The sequence below is a fragment of the Hirsutella rhossiliensis genome (genome assembly GCF_020360975.1).
Source record: "Hirsutella rhossiliensis strain HR02 chromosome Unknown scaffold00003, whole genome shotgun sequence".
In the NCBI taxonomy this organism is placed as follows: Eukaryota; Fungi; Ascomycota; class Sordariomycetes; order Hypocreales; family Ophiocordycipitaceae; genus Hirsutella; species Hirsutella rhossiliensis.
Window position 1 is genome coordinate 7007463 of NW_025408669.1, and position 19627 is coordinate 7027089.

General features: G+C 60.5%; 6 protein-coding genes across 6 annotated transcripts; 4 read left to right on the plus strand and 2 right to left on the minus strand.

Moving 5' to 3' along the window:
- Nucleotides 1-53: 53 nt before the first annotated feature.
- HRG_04017 (inositol phospholipid synthesis and fat-storage-inducing TM domain-containing protein) lies at nucleotides 54-1174 on the plus strand (the record flags this gene model as incomplete). Its single annotated transcript, XM_044862488.1, has 3 exons — nucleotides 54-265; nucleotides 317-1010; nucleotides 1073-1174. The coding sequence occupies 3 exons, from the start codon at nucleotides 54-56 to the stop codon at nucleotides 1172-1174; spliced, it is 1008 nt and encodes a 335-aa protein (XP_044723514.1).
- A 406-nt stretch (nucleotides 1175-1580) lies between these two features.
- Nucleotides 1581-2619, plus strand: HRG_04018 (ATP adenylyltransferase domain-containing protein; the record flags this gene model as incomplete). Its single annotated transcript, XM_044862489.1, has 2 exons — nucleotides 1581-1715; nucleotides 1789-2619. 2 exons carry the CDS (start codon nucleotides 1581-1583, stop codon nucleotides 2617-2619), a joined length of 966 nt encoding a protein of 321 aa, XP_044723515.1.
- Nucleotides 2620-3251: 632 nt separating this feature from the next.
- Nucleotides 3252-5172, minus strand: HRG_04019 (uncharacterized protein; the record flags this gene model as incomplete). The annotated part of the gene is made up of 3 exons (XM_044862490.1): nucleotides 3252-3419; nucleotides 3505-4773; nucleotides 5077-5172. The coding sequence occupies 3 exons, from the start codon at nucleotides 5170-5172 to the stop codon at nucleotides 3252-3254; spliced, it is 1533 nt and encodes a 510-aa protein (XP_044723516.1).
- Nucleotides 5173-9457: 4285 nt separating this feature from the next.
- On the minus strand, nucleotides 9458-10603 carry HRG_04020 (autophagy-related protein; the record flags this gene model as incomplete). Its single annotated transcript, XM_044862491.1, has 3 exons — nucleotides 9458-9610; nucleotides 9684-10182; nucleotides 10248-10603. The coding sequence occupies 3 exons, from the start codon at nucleotides 10601-10603 to the stop codon at nucleotides 9458-9460; spliced, it is 1008 nt and encodes a 335-aa protein (XP_044723517.1).
- A 605-nt stretch (nucleotides 10604-11208) lies between these two features.
- Nucleotides 11209-12772, plus strand: HRG_04021 (ergosterol biosynthesis ERG4/ERG24 family domain-containing protein; the record flags this gene model as incomplete). Its single annotated transcript, XM_044862492.1, has 3 exons — nucleotides 11209-11270; nucleotides 11325-11629; nucleotides 11682-12772. 3 exons carry the CDS (start codon nucleotides 11209-11211, stop codon nucleotides 12770-12772), a joined length of 1458 nt encoding a protein of 485 aa, XP_044723518.1.
- Nucleotides 12773-14961: 2189 nt separating this feature from the next.
- Nucleotides 14962-18025, plus strand: HRG_04022 (fibronectin type III-like domain-containing protein; the record flags this gene model as incomplete). The annotated part of the gene is made up of 6 exons (XM_044862493.1): nucleotides 14962-15042; nucleotides 15345-15508; nucleotides 15561-15949; nucleotides 16014-16132; nucleotides 16175-17740; nucleotides 17795-18025. The coding sequence occupies 6 exons, from the start codon at nucleotides 14962-14964 to the stop codon at nucleotides 18023-18025; spliced, it is 2550 nt and encodes an 849-aa protein (XP_044723519.1).
- Between the last annotated feature and the right edge of the window lie 1602 nt (nucleotides 18026-19627).

The following is a 19627-nucleotide window of genomic DNA, read 5'->3' on the forward strand; positions in this document are numbered from 1 at the left end:
AGAACGCCAATCCCCCGCAGCCATCGCCGACCGCACCGCTCCATCCCTCTCCCATGGCCACCATCCGCCGAGCCGGAGGAGCAGGAGGAAAAGGAGGCATGGAGGAAGAGACTGCCGGTGCTCCCAACAGCCGGGCGGAAGCGCCGGCGCGCCACCCGCCGCACCTGCCGACGCCGCTCGAGCGGGCGGCGCTCGCGCTGTTCCCCGTGATGCTCGCCTTCGGGACCGTCTTCTCCCTCGTTTCGCCCGAGACGCGGGCGGCGCCGTACGACGCGGCGTCGCAGTCGCATGCACAGGACGCGGCGGGGGCGCCGAGTTACTTTGCACGCAAGTCAAACGTCTTCAATGTCGTCTTCGTCAAGCGTGGCTGGGGGTGGACGACGCTCGCCTTTGTTGTCTTTCTCGTCACGCATCCCAGCTACGGCAGCAACGACAACAGCAGCAACACCGGCTGGGACCTGACTCCGAGGCGTGCCCGCGCGGCGCTCCGGTGGACAGCCGTCACCGGGTGGTGGTTTCTCTTTACGCAGTGGTGTCTGGGCCCGCCCGTCATCGACCGCGGGTTCCGCTGGACAGGGGGGAGGTGTGAGCTTGCGCGGCGCGAGGTGGAGATGGGCGATGCGTCGGACGTGGGCGTCGGGGAGATGCTCACGGCCGTGGCGTGCAAGGCGGCGGGCGGGCGGTGGCAGGGCGGGCACGACATCTCGGGCCACGTGTTCCTGCTCGTCCTCGGCACCGTCTTTCTCATGCACGAGGTTGGGTGGCCGCTGTTGCGGTGGAGCAGTGCCTGGCGCGAGGAGAGGTGCGTCGTCATGCCCGACGGGGCCATCAAGGGTGCAGGCGTCGAGGCGGGCGACCCGAACTCCAATCAAGGACGAAGTCGACCGGCCGACGGCTGGGAGGGACGCTATGCGCTCGGGGCGGGTGGCAAGATTGTGCTGGTGGTTGCGGGCTTGAACCTGTGGATGCTGCTCATGACGGCCATTTACTTTCACACCTGGTTCGAAAAGGTACGTCCCCTTTCCTTCTTCCCGGGTCTAGGTACTCAAGGACGTTGCTGACGGCTCGGTAGTTGACGGGTCTTTTGACGGCGCTGCTGGGATGGTATGTCGTCTATGTTGTGCCGCGCTTCGTGCCCGCGCTGCGGGCGTGGGTGGGACTGCCGGGGATATAGGGGGATGAAAATGGAAGGCCGGTCATGGGTGAAATGGGAATGCGTGCGTGGGAGGCTTGGTTTGGTTGGCTGTGTATAGCAGGAATGTCTTGGAGGACGGTTGCTGCGGACTCGGGGAGAGGATGAATGATGAGGAGACGGTGGCCCGCAAGTAGAGGGAGCATGGTGGTATATCCGGCGGACTGGTTTTAGATGACTACCAATCGACAGAGACATAGAAGCCAAATTATAGGGACGTGAACTGGATCAGAAAACATCTGTTCTGGTCTCATCTCGAAAGGGTTGGCCTGGTTGCGGGGAGACTCAGCTACCCTATACTTACCACCGCTTCTTCCCCTCCTCGGTCACTACTCACATTTCGTCTCACTCGTCGCCCCATCGATCGGATCGAACAAGAAGAGCAACCATGTCGCGGGCGGCAATCAAGGCCCCTGCACAACTGCCGGAGCTGGTGAGGGCGGCGTTTGCAAAGGCCCGCACGGAGGGCGAGGTGCAATATTTTCCCACAAAGGTGACGCTGCTGTCGGTGGGATCCATTCCGGTATGGCAGCTCGAGGCATCTACAGTCTCCCATGGGTAGCCTTGGACCGGCCGACTGACTCTCGTACCCCCAGTTTCAACTCCGCTTCTCCCCGGCCCTGGCCAACAAGCCGCAGCGCGCCGGCCACGCGCCGCGGGAGCAGCCCGTGGACCCGTTTGCGTACCCGCCGCGCCGCCTGTTCGTCGCGGACCTCGGCCCGTCGCATTACCTGGTGCTCAACAAGTTTGCCGTTGTGCCGGAGCACTTTATTCTCGCCACCAGGGAGTTTAGGCCCCAGACGGGCGTGCTCGACGAGGCCGACTTGGAGGCTACGTTGGCGTGCATCCGGGCCTACCGGGACTCGCGGGAGGATGGGGACGGGCTGTTTGCGTTTTTCAACGGTGGTGAGCACTCGGGGGCCAGTCAGCCGCATAGGCATATCCAGCTGTTGCCCGTGGCTAGGATGAGGGAGGGCCTAGACGACGGCGCTTCATGGAGCCTCCTCGCCACGAGCCCCCATCTCGACAAGGCGCCCTTTGCCACGTTTTCGGAAAAGATTAGCCAGAGCACGTCGCCGCGCCACCTCCACGCAGCGTACCTGCGCCTCTACCGCCAAGCATGCCACGCGGCCACGGGCACGGCGCTACCTGCTGGGGATGAGGGCGAGGGCGAGGCGCGCATCAGCTACAACCTGGCCATGACCGAGGACACGCTGGTGGTGTGCCCGCGGCGGGCCGAGGGCGGCGAGGTACGCAGGCCGGCAGAAGGCGGCGGCGGCGAGGTGGTGGGCAGGCTGGCGCTCAACGGGACGGTGCTGGCGGGCACGGCGCTGGTGAGGAAGCAGGAGGAGTGGGACGCGCTGAGGGAGGATCCGGGGGGGTTGGTGCGTGTGCTTGGGAGGATTGGGGTGCCGAGGGGGGAGTGAGAGAGGGGTGCTTTGCGTGGTGTTTTATTCACATGGCTGGACGCTCCAACTTGTGATGTTATCCGAGGAGATGAAGGCGCCACGGAGAAGCTTGGAAAGAGTTCAGTAAACAAGTCGATAGACGAGATATCTGGATTAGAGCTCAAGATACGGCACAGTCCACTTCGTAGATGAGTCCCATTTGCTCAGCCTTCACCGTTTTGTCCGTCTCTCCCTATCACCATTTTATTCCCCTCTCGCAATCACCATTTTGTTCTCCTTTGTCAGGCACGTCTTGCATGGCCCTTGCTGCCTCTAGATCTAATACCCTGCCCCCCATCAGACTCAAATGAGTCCCGAGTTTGCTCAAAAGAGCTGCTGTGTTTTGCCCATGTCCTGAGATCGCCCGTCTAACCCTAGCGCCGATGCTTTTCGCCTTTTCTCTCATCATGTTCGTGTTGCGTGTTCGTGTCGTGTGTCTCCTTGCTCGGTGAGATGGCCCTGCAGTCTGTGTGTCTGGAAAGGGGGAGTCCCCAGGGCGTACAGCCGACATGAATACGAAAGTTATGTCGAAACAAAAGAAATATATAAAGATGCAAAAGATCCACTGATGGAAGACAAAAGAGATGGGGGTGTGTTCGGCGGCGCTGACTCTAGAGTTGGCCGGCCTGGAGCAATCTCCATTTGCGGCTACAGGCGGTGATGCCGAACTTGTACGACCCACCGTTGTTATAGATGTACCGACTGACGGCCGTCCACGAGATCTTACGTCTGAGAGACGTGTGGTGTTGATACTGTACGGCTTCTTGGAGGAGGAGGATCTGAGTAATGCGCGGTTAGACATGAGACGACATGATGACCTCAAGAGAGGCAGAACAGAGAATCAGGCAAGGAAAGGGATCTTACATCATACGGCTCCCAAACAGGCCGCCGGACTCGCTGCTCCTTAGGCAGCATGAGTTTACGGCGGTGGCCCCGGAGCGTCTCCTCGGCCCCGGAAAACACGTGGCTCAGCTTCCTTAAGATGATGCTGTAGGGCACCTTCTTGTCGCGGCTTTCGGCACGGTCATTGAGCAGCATCGTCTCCACAAATGTCTTGGTGACGGGATCCATGTCATCGATTTTGCCAAACCGGGTCCCCTTCGGCTGCTGCGATGTAGAAGAAGCAGGGGAAACAGAAGGAGCAGAAGAAGCAGGATCCGAATCAGAGCAAATGGACGACGACGGGGAGCGGTCCTGGGCCTTCATTTTGGATGAGAGACGGTTGCTTCGTCGTACCCGGGAGACACGTCCTTCCATGACGGGTGGTATTTCAGGGGCGATGCTGGGGAGTCGCTTCCTGGACCTGCGTGCGGGGGTCCTGGTGCTTGGGGACTTACTCTTGGCTGACGCCTTGCCCTCGCGGCCTGAAAAGGCCATGGCAGGGGAGGAGGAGGCACAAGGTAGACTCGGGTCAAGACCAGAGACGCCCCCAGCGGATCCGCCGGCCTTGGAAAGGGACAGGGCGCAGGGAAACTGGCCCTCCAAGTCGGACTCTTCGGACATGCCAGAAAGAGATGCCCCCGAGGACCACGACCCCAAAGGAGACGAAAAAGTCTCCCAAAAGGGGGGCAGCGGCTGGGAGACGGGCTGCGGGAAGAAGTAGGACGGCGATGAGTCAAGCCAGCTCTTGGCCGGGGCGGTGAATAACCCCATTTCCGTCTCCGGGTAGGGCGAGATGCTGCTGCCCTCAACTCCATCCAAGCAGGGATAGCTTACGTCCTGGAGGACCAGAGGGGGAGCAACCGTCGACGCTGCAAGCGTGTCGGCGCCGGGAAGCTCGTACGTCGGCCACGGAATACTCAAGGCAATGTCTGTCTGTCCAAAGGGGTCCCACGACGCGGCCGGCATGAGGGCGGCCTGCTCCTGGACGTGAAGATTGTGCTGCTGTTGCTGCTCGTGGCACCACCAGTCCGGAGAGTAGCTGCCCAAGCTGCCGTCGGCTACGATGGCGGCGGACGTGGCGGGCTCCCCATCGCTCCAGGTTGGGGCGGCCGTCATCATGAGGCTGGCCCTTCTCTTTATACCCTCGGCCTCGTGGAGCCAATGGGCGTAGCCGGTAGACGGGGGCAGCAGTGGGCCTTCGGCGTTGTGCTCGGGCCTGGGAAGGATGACTTCGGGGAAGTAGTTCGGATCCTGTGAGTTTAGACGAAGATGTGTCAGCTGACGGTTCTTGATGTTTGTTGAAGCCATATAGCGAGGTGGAAAATCAAACAGAAAAGGAGAAATGAGAAGGGAGCCAGGTATGCCTGCAAGTTGAGAACACGACGGGTCCGACACAGCAACAGGGATGAGGGTGGTTTTGTGATGGCTTGGGAACGGGAACATTGCTTCTGCAGATAGGGGATAGTTTGGTGGTGAATATTTCAAAAGAAAAGACACTGAAATAAATTGAACACGGCGGGTATTGGAACAAGACAGAGAGAGAAAGAGACTTACAAAAGTGCGTCCGCTCTGATGGTAGTAGCTTTCGGAGAACACCATATCCCCTCGCACGCCGCCAGGGCAGTAGTCATAACCGCCAGAGTTCAACATCGTGATAATGAGGACGTGTTCGAGGCACCAAGCGTTTCGGTAGAGGCAGACGAGTTCTTAAGCTTTTTAAACGTTCTCCGTATCTTCTAATAGACTTGTTCCGAGTCGACACCCGTTGTTGAGGCCTGGACCCTGGTCCAAAGCAACGACAAGGAAGAGGGCTGACTGACTTTCTCGAGATTTTGTCGAATTCTACTGCAGCTTGCCGCTATCGGGAGTTAGCGGTGGACAAGAATGGGTGGAATTGCAAGCTGGAGGGAAGAATATTCGTTTGGAGCAGACTTACAGAGACGAAGAACTGCGAGGTGAAGTGTGGTTGGAGTGAATTCAGAAGGAAACGCAGACGGGAGCGGCGGCAGCGTGCCGTCCAGGTGGGCCTGGAAGCTCCCAGGCTAAGTAGATGGTGAGCGGCGAGTTGACCTCGCCGAGTTGTAGACGAAGATGGGAACGATGATGGATTAAGGGGAAGGTTGATGATGAAGAAAACTGGTAGAAGAAAGAGAAGGAAGAGAGGATGGGGGAGACGCTTTGAAGATATCTCAGAGAGAGATGGGAACTATATATGGGGCTCCTGATGGGACGCTCGTGTTTCAAGGCCTGACAGACAGTAGGCCTGTTGTCGGTGAGGGCAGTAGTGAATCAATGATGGATGGGTCCTTGACGAGGGGGGAGTGAGCATATGAATGACCAGAGAGACGCCACCGCATCTACCACGTGCTGTTGAAGACTGGCAGCAGGGGGCAGAAGGGCAGGCCATGTTTCGAGCCCGAAGCTGAGATGAGAAGCATCAACGGCCAATCAATGAGGCCTGTTCCCTGAAATGCGTGAAATGGAGGCAAAATTTCTCGCTTGGGCGTTCATGGCGCTCACAGGTTGCTCCTCAACGCGTGTTGTGCATCAGGAGGCTTCTTTCCGGGGCCAGGGGGGGTGAAGACTGGGGTGGAGGCGCGGGTTCTTCGTCTGTTTCTTTTTCGAAGCTTTGCCATAAGATGTGATGTGACTTTGTTCGACTCCACTTCCTCCTGGGAATCCAGCCAGGGGACGATGGCGGGCGTCCAAGCTTTTCCCGTGAAGCTCATCCTGGCCGCTTTCTATCATGAGAACGATACTGGGGACCTGACGTGCAGATCGATTGTGAATTTCTAAGAGAATGTCTGGCAGTCACGTCAGAAACAACAGCCACGTCGCGTGGCGTGCCTCCAAATCACCACAAGAGGCCGAGGAGGCGAGGATTGACGCGTGGCCGTTGCCTCTGTACGGGGACACCAGCTGATTCGACGCTGAAGCTTCAGTCCACGAGTGAAGAGGCACAACTAGATGTCGGACGGGGGGTAGCTTGGATTTGATGGTGATCCAGGGTGGGTCGTGAAGATGAAGCACGGGGCGCGAGAAGAGGGGCTGGGGCTTGACGTGGGGGAAAGGCCTGGAGGCGTGGGTTTTGGTGTTGGCTTCCATGGTGGACGAGCAGGTTCTGGGACGGGGGAGGAGATCTGTCAAGCGGTTGTGGATCATGTCATATTGGGGAGAAGATGCTCGTCACAAGCTAGCATGATATCATCCACCTTCGTTGCAGCAAGCAGCAAGCACCAGAAGAATAATGTCCCGGCTCCTCTCCCTTGGTCAGCCACGAGCCATCAGGAAAGAAGAAGACATCGTGAATGAGCCGCCAGAGGGCCCGTGAAGACCCCAGCCGCTGCAGAGTGAATTCTCCGTGTGCGGCGTGCCTTGCATATATCCCTCGCCTGCCTTTCCGGGGGGGGGGTGTGCGTGGCGGAGATCGCGGCACCCAGACCCCCTCCCCCCCTTGGATACGCCACGCAGCATCGACTGTTCTGCCGGATTCAGATCACTTCAACCTTGATGCCCCCTCCCCCCCCTATCCCGCCACGTCCGTGTCGTCGGCGTCGGGATGCGTCCCGGCCACGTCTTTCTGTCCCTGGCTGTCAGGGGGGGTGGGAGGGGGGAGATCGGAGGAGGAGGGCCGTTTGGGGGTCGTGTAACGGGGCATGGGGCGCTGGCAAGGCACAGGGCTGCATTGTAGGTGCAGTGGTAAGGCTGCTTCTTGGCAGTGTCTGCCGTCCTTTGTATGGGGAATGGTAGATTGTGCGCTCTGGGGCTCTCGGCCACGCGTCTTGTGCCTCGGCGGCATCGTGGGGAGAAGAAGATTGATTTGGTGTGGATAGCTCCGGCAGGATGGGTATGTCTCCTATGACGAGAGGGTAGCTTGGCTTGCGTCATGTCGTGCCTAACATGGGGAGGAGGCCCATCAGACGACTCAACCGTGGCCCGTATGGGCGGTTATCCAGCCGTGTAGTTTCAAACTCGCGGGTCACGTCCGTTTGCTCGCCCGCCCTCTTTGGTTTCGATTTCTTTTTCCTCTCGCCGCTTTCCGAATCGCCCTCTACCCATGATACGAAAAACCCAAGAGAAACTATGTAGACCCCTTTCCTCGCTCGCCCCAGGTCTGGCCAAGCAAGCATCAGATCAGACGCGGCGTCGACCCAACGCCACAGCCACGGGAGAGCCCGACGACCGGTTTCTTGGAATTGACAGTATTGCCATTCCCAGTTGGTCGTGCATGAGACCTGTCACGCGTGCCCAAGTCTCCGGGCCCCGTCCCTTGTGTTGCTTCGGCCCCTCCGCGCTTGGTAGCTGCAGGGCGGGAGGAGCTGGGATCTGGAAGAGCTTCCCGCTTTTGGTCGATGGGGGTTCCACCAACGACGAGGAAGACGACGATGACGGACTTCTTGTTGCTATACAAGTGGACGAGGTGATGGCAAGGGGTGTTGCTCTCCAACTCCAGTCTCTCCTCCGTGTCCCCCAGCCCTCCTTCGCTCCGTGACGCTGAAACCCTGCCAAGAAAAACGATTTCAAACCCGTTGCAATGCGTCTCTCATATTCCCTGGCAATATCTCAAACAACCCATGAACGCCCGTGTCGACGGCGCGCCAAGACGACGGACAAGCAGCGGCGACAGGCCACGCGGGAAGCGTTTTCTTTGTTTATGTTTTCTTTCTGCCCTTTACGCTCTTGTTTGCATGTGCGACAACGGCCATGCAGCCGCCGCCGCGGCGTCTGTGGGTGGCCAGGCCAAGGAGAAGAGGGGAGGGGGGCTCCTGTCATCGACGCCCGGCCGCATAAGGCGCGTCCCCCCTCGCCAGGGGGAGAATGCCGATTCGGGCGATTTGATTCTTTTGCGCCTGCTGCTTCTCTGCTGTGCCTTCACCCTCCCCTTGCTTTCCCGCATGCCTTCCCCGACCGGACGAGCCGAGCGGGCACTGCATGAACTGCACATGGCTCTTCGCAGCGTTCGGAGACAAACAAAATACCCCGGCGGGGAGGAGGGGGGTCTGCTCCTGTGCGAAAGACCTGCACGCGTTGTTTGCCCGCGCAGGCGTCTGGACGCAGACAAAGATTCGAGAACACGGCATAGAAGGCTCGCGATTCAAAACCGGAAATAGAGCTAAACGACGAAGCTCCAAAGAGCAAACGACCACCCACCACGGCTACGGAGCCAGGGCCAAGCGGCACGGCCCGGAACGCTGCATGCTCCACAGCAGCAGCCGCACGGAGCCCCGGCCCGGCGCCCCGGCACACACGGTCCATCTCCAGGGCGCCGGGAGCCGGATGTGCTCTCCGCAACCGCGCTGCTCTTTCGCAGAAACGCTCCCGAGGGTTGCGTCTTGCTTGGTTCGGCCACGCGTTGGTCGAGGGCGGGTGGCAAAGACGAGCGGGCAGACACCCTCGGGGAGATCAGGACAAGCTGTCGGCATTCTCAAGGGCGGCACGTCATCGGCCACGCCCACGGCCGCGAGGGCTTGTGCGCCGGGAAGCGAGGGAAAACGACGAGCCCGTGTTTCAAACGGGACAGTCGGGTTCGGGCGGGGACTCGAGCAAGGACCGCTCGGGCTGGAGCGCCGACATCAGAGAGCGGCGTGGCTGCGCGTCAACGCCCGCCACGCCGTCGGCGCACGTACTCGCAGCTGAAGACGGGGTCGAAAGGGAAAAAGATTCGAAAAGCTGTCAGTGCAAAAGACGCCCGCCGTTGTTCCGCCAGCTACAGATTCTATAGATGCTGCTGAGCCTTTGATATCCGCGCCAAAAAAAACCCATCAACTCCACGCAACGTACATGGCTCGATATCCCTCGTGCCTCACCGGGCGCCCAAGTGGTGCCATGTCTCTTGCCCCTGAGCCAGCCTGCTGGGAGGCATGTCGAAATGGCCAGAGCGCCAAAGACGACTCGATAGATGCAAAACGCAGACGGCGAGCTTCAACCCGCTTGTCTAGTCGTCCCACTCCTCGTCCAGCTGGTCAATCAGCCGGTTCTCGGCATCCGAGTTGCGATTTCGACTGCTCGCGTTGGAGTTGAGATGGCTGTAGCCTCTCCTGCTCGGCAGGCAGCGAGCACCCCAAGACCAGACGATGACGAACATGTCCTACACGCCGAGCAAACAGTCAGCCCGTACGGTGGTGGAGGGGCAGCTTGGGCCTCAGCCGAGAAGGACGCACGCTGATGAAGTCCCAGATGCCGGCCCAGAGGCTGTAGTTGGGCAGCTGGCGCCAACCACGGGCATTGGTCACGGCGCGGTTGTAGAAGACGCCGCCCAGGACATAGACGAGGACGGCGATGAGGAGGATGATGCCAAACACGCTTCCCGGGCCGACGCTGCCGGGCTTGTGGGGCTCCGCGTGGGCGCAGGCGTGGGCGGAGCGGGCCTCGAAAAAGTAGGCGCATTCGTCCGGGTCGGTGCCGACAAAGGAGATGCTCGCCTGGGTGTTGCCGGGATCTCGGTCGCAGAGGAAGGAGATGGTGGCCGACTTTCGTCTCAGCGCCGTCTTGTCCTTGTCGTCCTTGGCCAGCTTCTCGACACGGTGGGGGGCCGGCGTCGAGGCTCGTGCGTGGATTGCGCTGCGGCTCTCCTTGGTCGACTTGCCGCCGCAGGGAGAACCGCCATGGTATTGCAAGACCAGCTTTCGTCCGCGGCTGCGCAAGTCCATCGACTCGGATCTGTGTGAACGAGGGGTAAGCATGTCAAGTCCAGAGGCCCCAAGCACACGCGCGACTCAACCAACCCTATCGAATAGATGTTTCCGTGAGCCATGTAATATGCGCTCACGTTGGCCCAGAGATCCTTGTTGAGGCCGACGACGTCGGTCACGGGCTCGACGACGGCGCCGCATATATTGAGGGTAAAGTTTTTGCCATAGTCGTAGCCCTTGGCATGGTAGTCCTTGGAAGCGCCCGTCTTGTGCGGCTGATCCTTGTCGTGGCGCGCCGCCGTGTCCGGCCGCAAGTCGAAGAAGGCTCCGCTGCCCGTCGACGAGGTGGCGGTGCACGCCGGCACCGGCGTTGTCGTGGACGCAGCATGGTCCACTGCGCTGGCCAAGGCGGCGGCAGCGGCGAGGGCAGCAGCAAGGGAGAAGCGCATGGGTCGTCAGGGTCCGAAGGGAGCGGGAGGGCGGGCGTTGGTCAGGCTTGCGCCTGGTTGCGCTTGAGTACCGCGGGGGGGTGCGACTGGCCCGGAGATGCGGTCATCAAAAGTCGCGTATTTCGAATTGACTATCTATCCAAAGGCAGCTCGAGATGGACGGCCGGCGCGGCATCGGTTGTTCGGGCATTCGTCGACTGTGACACATCGTCCAAAATGGCTGCAGCCGCAATCTGGCCCAAGCGGCGGGTCACGGGACTTTGGTCTGGACAGGTTGACAGGAATCCGGCGCGGCAAAACCACTCCTCCGACTTTCCGACCGCCCCATCGCCTGACCGTTCAAGGTACGTACCCGGAGTCATGACGATGAGCCCATCCGGATCGTCCACCTTCCGACGCGTAAAAAATCCAGCTCCAAATTGCACCATCGCATCCTCGCCCGTCATAGGCAAGGCAAAGGGGCTGTGCTCTGAGCCCTTCCGACCGACACATCGACCAGCAGCGCACTCGGCAATGCTTTAAAAGAGCTCGGCGGATCCACTACTCACTTGATGCGCTGACATTCGCTCCATCGACCAGACGCATCCTCGCCATTGCTCCACACCATGGCTCGCACCTCCAAGGCTTCTGCTGCTCCGGCCAAGCACGGCTACGAGTTCTTTGGCCCGTAAGCGACCTCTTCAAGCGCCTGCCACTCGTTCGCTGACCCTCGGTAAAACAGTCCTGGCGCCTTTGGCATCTCGTTCGGCCTGCCCCTCCTCGTCTACCTCTTCGCCTTTGCCTGCAATGACATCTCCGGCTGCCCAGCTCCCGCCCTGCTGAGCCCGCGGACGCTGTCGCTCAGCCAGCTGAAGCTGCAGGTGGGCTGGCCCGAAGATGGCATCTCGGGCCTCGCCAGCTGGAAGGCCACGGTAGCCTTGTTGGGATACTACCTCGTCAACCTGATTCTCTACCGCCTTCTCCCGGCGGCCGAAGTGGAGGGGACCGTGCTGTCCTCGGGTGGGCGTCTCAAGTACAGGTTCAATAGTGAGAATCCCCCGCCCCGGTTTTGGATGCCCGGTGCGCTTACCGGCCTCAGCCATGTACTCCAACACGGTGACCCTCGCCGCCCTAGCCGCCGGAACCGCGGCCCAGGGAGCCGAGTTCCCCGTGTGGACCTTTATCGATGACAACTACATTCAGCTCCTGACGGCGAGCATCGGAATCTCATACGCCATCGCCACGTTTGTCTACGTCCGCAGCTTCAGCGTCAAGCCGAACGACAAGGCAAACCGCGAACTGGCGGCTGGCGGACACAGCGGCAACCTCCTGTACGATTGGTTCATTGGGCGAGAACTCAACCCCCGCGTGACGGTGCCTTTGATCGGCGAGGTGGACATCAAGGAATGGTGCGAACTCCGGCCTGGTATGATGGGCTGGATCATCCTCAACTGCGCCTGGTGTGCCCGTCAGTATCGCAACTACGGCCATGTCACGGACAGCATCGTGTGCATCACCGTTGTGCAGGCCGTCTACATTTTCGACTCGTGGTGGAACGAGGCGGCCATTCTCACGACCATGGACATTACGACGGACGGGTTCGGCATGATGCTGGCGTTTGGCGACCTGGTGTGGCTGCCTTTTGTCTATACGCTCCAGACGCGCTACCTCTCGGTCCACCCCCGATCTCTCGGGCCGGTGGGCTTGGTCGCCATGCTGTCGCTCATTGGGCTCGGCTTCTACATCTTTCGGTCGGCGAACAGCGAGAAGAACAACTTCAGGACCAACCCCAGCGACCCCAGCGTCTCGCACCTCGAGTACATTGAGACCAAGACTGGAAGCAAGCTGCTGACGACGGGATGGTGGGGAGTGGCGCGGCACATCAACTACTTTGGAGACTGGATCCAGTCGTGGCCGTACAGCTTGCCGACGGGCCTGGCTGGATACCAGATCCTCGCGGCAGGATCGGGCGCAGAGGGCGCGTACGTGATGAAGGATGGGCGAGAGGTGGTGGCGGGCAACGCCAAGGGCTGGGGCATGCTCGTCACCTACTTTTACATTGCCTACTTTGCCATTCTCCTGATCCACCGCGACCGCCGCGACGACGAAAAGTGCCACCGCAAATACGGCGAGGACTGGGACAAGTACAAGAAGATTGTGCGATGGCGCATCGTTCCGGGCATCTACTAAGCGCTTGCTTGGCTCGTCGGACCGGAGCAGTGGATATCTGGTCCCATGTACAGTAGTACAGATTGTGTCACGAGGGAGGAAGAGGCTGTTGGGAAGAGGCTTCAATGTGGATACGGCTTTCGCATTCAACTCCCAGGACTCGCACATGACGCCAATGCTGTGGCTCCGAATACGTAAATGTTAGTCAAGGGCGACATGGGGCTGTGGTGTTGCTTCCCCGGGAATCATGGCTGGCCGAGTCGGGGTCTGGCGGTCAAGTGGAAAGCGGAAGAAGCCGAAGGGGAGACTGGGGGAGACGGGGGGAGACTGGGGGAGACTGGGGGAGACTGGGGGAGACTGGGGGAGACTAAGGGCCGGGTGGAGGCGGGGCATCGGGGCGTCGGGGCGTCGGGGCGCCGGGGCGGAAGGCGGGGCGGAGGCCACGAGGAAGCCCTTTGGAGATGATGGCGGAGGAGCTGCGTCGAGGGGAGGCGTTGCGGTGTATTGTCAAGTTTGATGAAGCGCACTTTGTTTGCATTCAATCACGCCAGTCTGCAGGCTGCACTCCGCACGTTAAAAGACTGAGGTGGATGCAATGCGCCGGGAAGCGAGCGAGCGGAGCCGAGTCCGGGCAGGCGACGGGACGTTCTGATAGGACGAGATGCCCCGAACGGGCAAGACGAGAGCACAAACGGACCGAAACGAGACAGGGGAGTTCGGGGTCGAGGTCGAGGCGGGGCGGGCCAAGGACGGACGGCATGGAGCTGCTGGATTGCTCGAGGCCTGCTCTTCATCTCCCGAGATGGTCGATGGAGCGCAGTACGAAGGCGGAGCGCATTGCAAGAGACGGGCCACGCGACGGGGGAAGGGGAAATGGCTCGTCGAAACAGGCGGCGAGACAATATATGCTCATTAATGCATGCCGGCGCGGTGTACAGTAAACAGAGGCGCACAACATGCATCGGTGCAGGCGCATGACGTATGCTGCAGGTTGTCCGTACACGTGTGCGGCATTCTGCAGCACCCTTGCTTTTGTTTGCAGGCGGCAATGCGACGTTTCCTCGGATGGTTCAGCTGATGTTCTTTGGACGAACTGGAGCGACGGGCATTCGAGGCACTAGTATTCCCGTACTAGCCCACACTCGAAGGGCGAATTGAGTTTGCATTGGGCTGTATTGAGTCTCAGGCAGGAGGAGCAACGAGTCGACGTACCGAATTGCCTCTCCAATTAGGTAATTAGGCGCCTACCTAACCTCCTCGAACTCGTGGTATCGTGGTGCAGCAAGTTACAGTGGGTGGTGGGTGGAGAGGACAAGGCTTGGCTCGCAGGGCCCCCTAGATTGAAATAGGAAATCTCCGCATTGTCCCACCAATTAGTCAAGCTTCCCCCCCTCCCCCGGTTGTTCGACAGATGAGAGCCTGGTTCCCAAACATTGGGTCCATTACAGTAGGGCAGGACAACATGCCTCGTGGTACTTGTTCAGATGGTGCTGGTCTGTAATTAGATACTGTAAGCTTCTCGGTGGCACGCCAGAGCCCCCCCACCTGAGCTCCCGGGGACAAGCTACAGTGGGCTACGGTGGGCCACAGCGGGCTGCAGTGGGCTACAGTGGGCTACCGTGTGGCAGCCCCAGAGCTCTAGTGGCAACTCAGAGCGCTAGTGGAGCCCTGGCGACTGCACGGACGGCATCGCCCAACAGTGGGAAAAAAAGATGAGAGAGGGCAAGAGGTAGTAACAGTAGGTGGTGGCATCCGCGCAAGGTGCGGGACGGCGCACCCCGGGCGCATCATCTGCTGGCAGGCGAGGCCAAGGTACTTTTCTCCTCCTCAACCCTCCATGATTCATTTGCACCGAGAGACAGGCTCCGCCAACCAGGGCGGGCTGCGGCATGCATGGCCTCTTGTCTTGCTTGACAATTTCGCGCACCTCCGACTATCCTTATATCAACCGGCCCGTCTCTCGCTCGCCTTGCCTCGGCCGCTTGCCCATCCCCTCCCTCTCTCTCGCTCTCTTCGTTCGCTACCCCTTGGACCGCCTCGCTGGCCGTCGTCAACACCTGTCTCTCCCCCTCCCCCTGGATCTCGCGACCCATCGACAACACGGGCGACGAGGAGAGAACCCGGGCGTGTATAGAGACAACACACACATACATCTTCACGCACACGAGGGGGATTTAGGGGGTTAGAGCCTACCACGGCGCCTCGCCATCATGAAGCCGCTGTCGACCATCGCCGCCTCCTTGCTGCCGGCAGTCGTCCAGGCCAAGGCCGTCGGGCCCGCCGACTACGAGGTATGTCTTTGATATAGACCGTGTCCATCATGAGCTCTGTGCTCCCCCCGTTGTCGTCGATCCCCGGCTACACAAAATAAGCTTGCTGGCCTCTGGTTGGTCTAGCCTCTGCATCGTCCGTCTCACTGCATCTGCTCTCGGACCTAGTCGGGACCCCAGTCCACGTCGATCCAGAAGCTCTCCTTGTCCAATTCAACACCCCTGTCTTGCTCCCTGCATGTGCCGAGCTGTGCAACTCTCCTTCGCCAATGCGCCCTTGCTCCTCTCGTCGACCTATCCGCTGACTCTCTGCTCCTCTCAAGCCCGAGTCCGAGGCCACGGCCCAGCTGGCCTACTCGCCTCCCCACTACCCGTCGCCATGGATGGACCCCTCCGCTCCCGGCTGGGAGGAGGCCTATGTCCAGGCCCGGGACTTTGTGTCTCAGTTGACCCTGGTGGAAAAGGTCAACCTCACCACCGGCATCGGGTGTGTAGATGAGAGCCCCCGTCCTATCGGGTAGGGCTAACCTCGCTTCTAGTTGGATGGGAGGCAGCTGCGTCGGTAACACGGGCTCTGTCCCTCGCATGGGCCTGCACGGCCTCTGCCTACAGGACGGCCCCCTGGGTCTCCGGTTTTCCGACTACAACAGCGCCTTTCCCGTCGGCCTCACCTCCGGCGCCACTTGGAGCAGGCACCTGTGGGCCGCCCGTGGCAAGGCCATGGGCGCCGAGGCCAGGGGCAAGGGTGTCGACGTCCTCCTCGGCCCCGTAGCCGGCCCTCTCGGCCGTGTCCCGACCGGAGGCCGCAACGCCGAAGGCTTCGGATCCGATCCCTATCTCCAGGGCCAGGGACTGGCACACACATCCGGGGGCATCCAAAAGGCCGGCGTCATTGCTTGTGCCAAGCACTACATTGCCAACGAGCAGGGTAAGCGAGCCGACTGCCATGGTCCAGGCCGAGTCCCAGTGAGCTAATCAAAGCCGTCCCTCAGAGCACTTTCGACAGACTGGTGAGTCCCAGGGCGAGGGCTTCAACATCTCCGAGGCACTGTCCTCCAACGTCGACGACAAGACGTTGCACGAGCTGTACGCATGGCCCTTTGTCGACGCCGTCAGGGCCGGTGTCGGATCCTTCATGTGCTCGTACAACCAGATCAACAACTCGTACGGCTGCCAGAATTCCAGGCTCCTCAACGCCGTCCTCAAGGGCGAGATGGGCTTCCAGGGCTTCGTTATGAGCGACTGGCAGGCTCAACACTCGGGTGCCGCCTCCGCTGTCGCCGGCCTCGACATGACCATGCCCGGAGACACCCTCTTCAACTCGGGCCGCAGCTACTGGGGCGGCAATCTGACGCTGGCCGTCCTCAACGGCACCGTTCCCGCCTGGCGCCTCGATGACATGGCCATGCGCATCATGGCCGCCTACTTCAAGGTCGGCAAGACGGTCGAAAACCAGATAGAAACAAACTTCAACTCGTGGACCCGCGACTCGTACGGCTACGCCGACCAGGCCGCCAAGGACAACTGGCAGCTCATCAACCAGCAGGTCGACGTCCGCGCCAACCACGCCGCCCACATCCGCGAGTCGGCCGCCAAGGGCACCGTCGTCCTCAAGAACACGGGCGCCCTGCCGCTGCACAAGCCCAAGTTCGTCGCTGCCATCGGCGAGGACGCCGGCCCCAACCCCAAGGGCCCCAACGGCTGCCCCGACCGCGGCTGCGACGACGGCACCCTCGCCATGATCTGGGGCTCCGGCACTTCCAACTTCCCCTATCTCGTCACCCCCGACACCGCTCTCCAGAACCAGGCCATCCAGGACGGCTCCCGCTACGAGAGCGTCCTGACCAACTACGCCTGGGACCAGACCAGGGCCCTCGTCACCCAGCCCAACGTGACCGCCATCGTCTTCGCCAACGCCGCCTCCGGCGAGGGCTACATCAACGTGGGTGGCAACACCGGCGACCGCAACAACCTCACCCTGTGGAAGAATGGTGACGACCTCATCAAGAATGTCTCTGCCGTCAACCCCAACACCATTGTCGTCATCCACAGCGTCGGCCCCGTCCTCGTCACCGATTGGTATCGCAACCCCAACATCACGGCCATTGTCTGGGCCGGCCAGCCTGGCCAGGAGTCTGGCAACTCCCTCGTCGACATCCTCTACGGCAAGACCAGCCCCGGACGATCCCCCTTCACCTGGGGCCCGACCGCCGAGAGCTACGGAACCGAGGTGCTGTATAAGCCCAACAACGGCAACGACGCGCCGCAGCAGGACTTTTCCGAGGGCGTCTTCATCGACTACCGTCACTTCGACAAGATGGCCCCCGGCAAGCCCGGCACCAAGGGCGCCCCCATCTATGAATTCGGATTCGGCCTGTCGTGGTCAACCTTCGAATACTCGGACCTCCGCGTCAAGAAGCACAATGTGCAGGAGTACCGGCCTACTGATGGCGAGACGGAGCCTGCGCCCGTGCTGGGCGAGAACAGCCTAAACCTGAACGACTACGCCGCCCCCCCGTACATCCGATACGTTTACCAGTGGATCTATCCCTGGCTCAACACGACGTCGTCGGGCGAAGAGGCATCGCGCGATGCAGACTACGGTCAAACGGCCGAGCAGTTTCTCCCGCCCGGTGCGACCGACGGCTCACCCCAGGCCAAGCTGCCCTCGTCTGGCCCGTCTGGCGGCAACCAGCGCCTCTGGGACGTCATGTATACAGTCAGCTGCGTCATCAAGAATACGGGAGGCCGCGTCACGGACGAGATTCCTCAGGTATACGTCAGCCTAGGTGGCGACTACGAGCCCGTACGCGTGCTTCGTGGCTTCGAGCGCTTGGAGGGCATCGCCCCTGGCCAGAGCGTCAAGTTCCGCACCGAGCTGACGCGGCGCGACCTGAGCAACTGGGACGTCGCCGCCCAGGACTGGGTCATCACGGAGGAGCCCAAGAGCGTTTGGGTGGGTAGCAGCTCGCGCAAGCTGCCACTCCATGCGGATCTGTGCTAAGTGGGTAGCGGACAAAGGGCGAGCGCGGTCAGGTTGCCGGCTCAGAAGAGGGACAGGGAAAAGGGGGCAGGTGGAGCATGAGGAGAAACCGATCATGAAAATGGGAGAGGGAAGGAGAAGGGAAAGCCATCGAGTACGGGGCACTCTTACGACTGAATTAACGGAACACAAACACATGTATCTTCATGTACATACTTTTGGAGCAGCTGGTTACAATGCAACACCCAGCCGAGCGATGAGCCTGAAATCACCGTGTCCCGGTCACCCCTCTGAAGACTGACGCGCAACTGGACCCAGTGACTCTGCTTCAAGACAATGCGTGTTGCTCATCGCCGTTCCAAGTGACCCCTGCCCCATGTTCCAGGTGAAAATGCATGCGTACGGCCATGATCTGGTCAGCCGAGACGTCGACTTGGTGTGACGGACAAGCATGCCCCATCAGCTACTAAGCATTCACATTGACGGCCAATACTGCTGTCACCAGACTCTCGACGGCGGCGGTGACGGGAGGAGAGGTCGTGAGCCCGGACTCAGTGGCCAAGACGCCGCAGCATCGTCTAATTCGCACTGATTAGCTTAATCCCATACTTGGCATTCAACTGAAAAGGAGCAAGGCACGACTAGGCCATTCACCCTCGGGCGAAGAATAGTGTCTTGTCGACTTGCTGAACGAGGGACGCCGGATGGTGCCGGCGGTTGATGGGCACGCCGACTCTGAGTGAAGTGATGACGCGTCTCTACTCTGACGAGGATATCAGAGTCCGAAGAAGGGTCTCCCGGTCATGGAGGGACGATTGGCACGCTAATTCGTCGGATAGGCAGTGGTGATGAAGGGGGACGGGACTGAAGCGTAAGGTTGGGAAGGCCGAAAGAGCCCTCGCCGTGAGTCTAGGCAGTGGCCTTGGACGACACGGATTCACACAAGCCTAAGGGTAGGGAGACATGACTCCCAGATGCATCACATCCTATACCGCACTCAAGTATAAATAGGAGGCTTCCTCCCTCGTAAACTTCCCTTCTCCTCTCCCTCCACACAGCAATACAAAAAAGCTCAAGTCTACAACACCGAGCTCCCGGTGCCTACAGCACAAGCACCATACCCACTGACCGAATATCCCACATGCTGGCTCCTTCCGCTATTACAGCCTCCATCGCTACCACGTCCTACAAGTCATCACCAAACGACGCCTCCAAATGCGAGTAGCGCTTATGCCGACGTGAACAGCCCTGGGCGAGATGACGCCCAAAACAACAAGGAGGAGCCGGCCTCGCCCTTCACCACCGCAGGCGGGGAAGGGTCCTTCCGCTCTCCATTTTGCCGAGACTCAGGAGTTTGGTGCCTCGCGGCGCCCGAGTTGGCCTTGGGAGGTGGCTACCAAGCTCCAGCTCACCCACACCTTGTGCGGCGGCCAGTGGCTAGGCTTTGTCTGGAGATACTCTGGGGTCACAGCCCCCCTCTGCCGCAGTAGCAGCGAGCTTGAGCTCCGAACTGCTCTCGGAAACTGGCGATTGGATCGAGCTGCCCGAACAAAACCACGGAATTCGAGCGACGATACGCCTGGGAGACGTCTTCCCCCGTCCCAGCATTGGATTCGGAGAAGA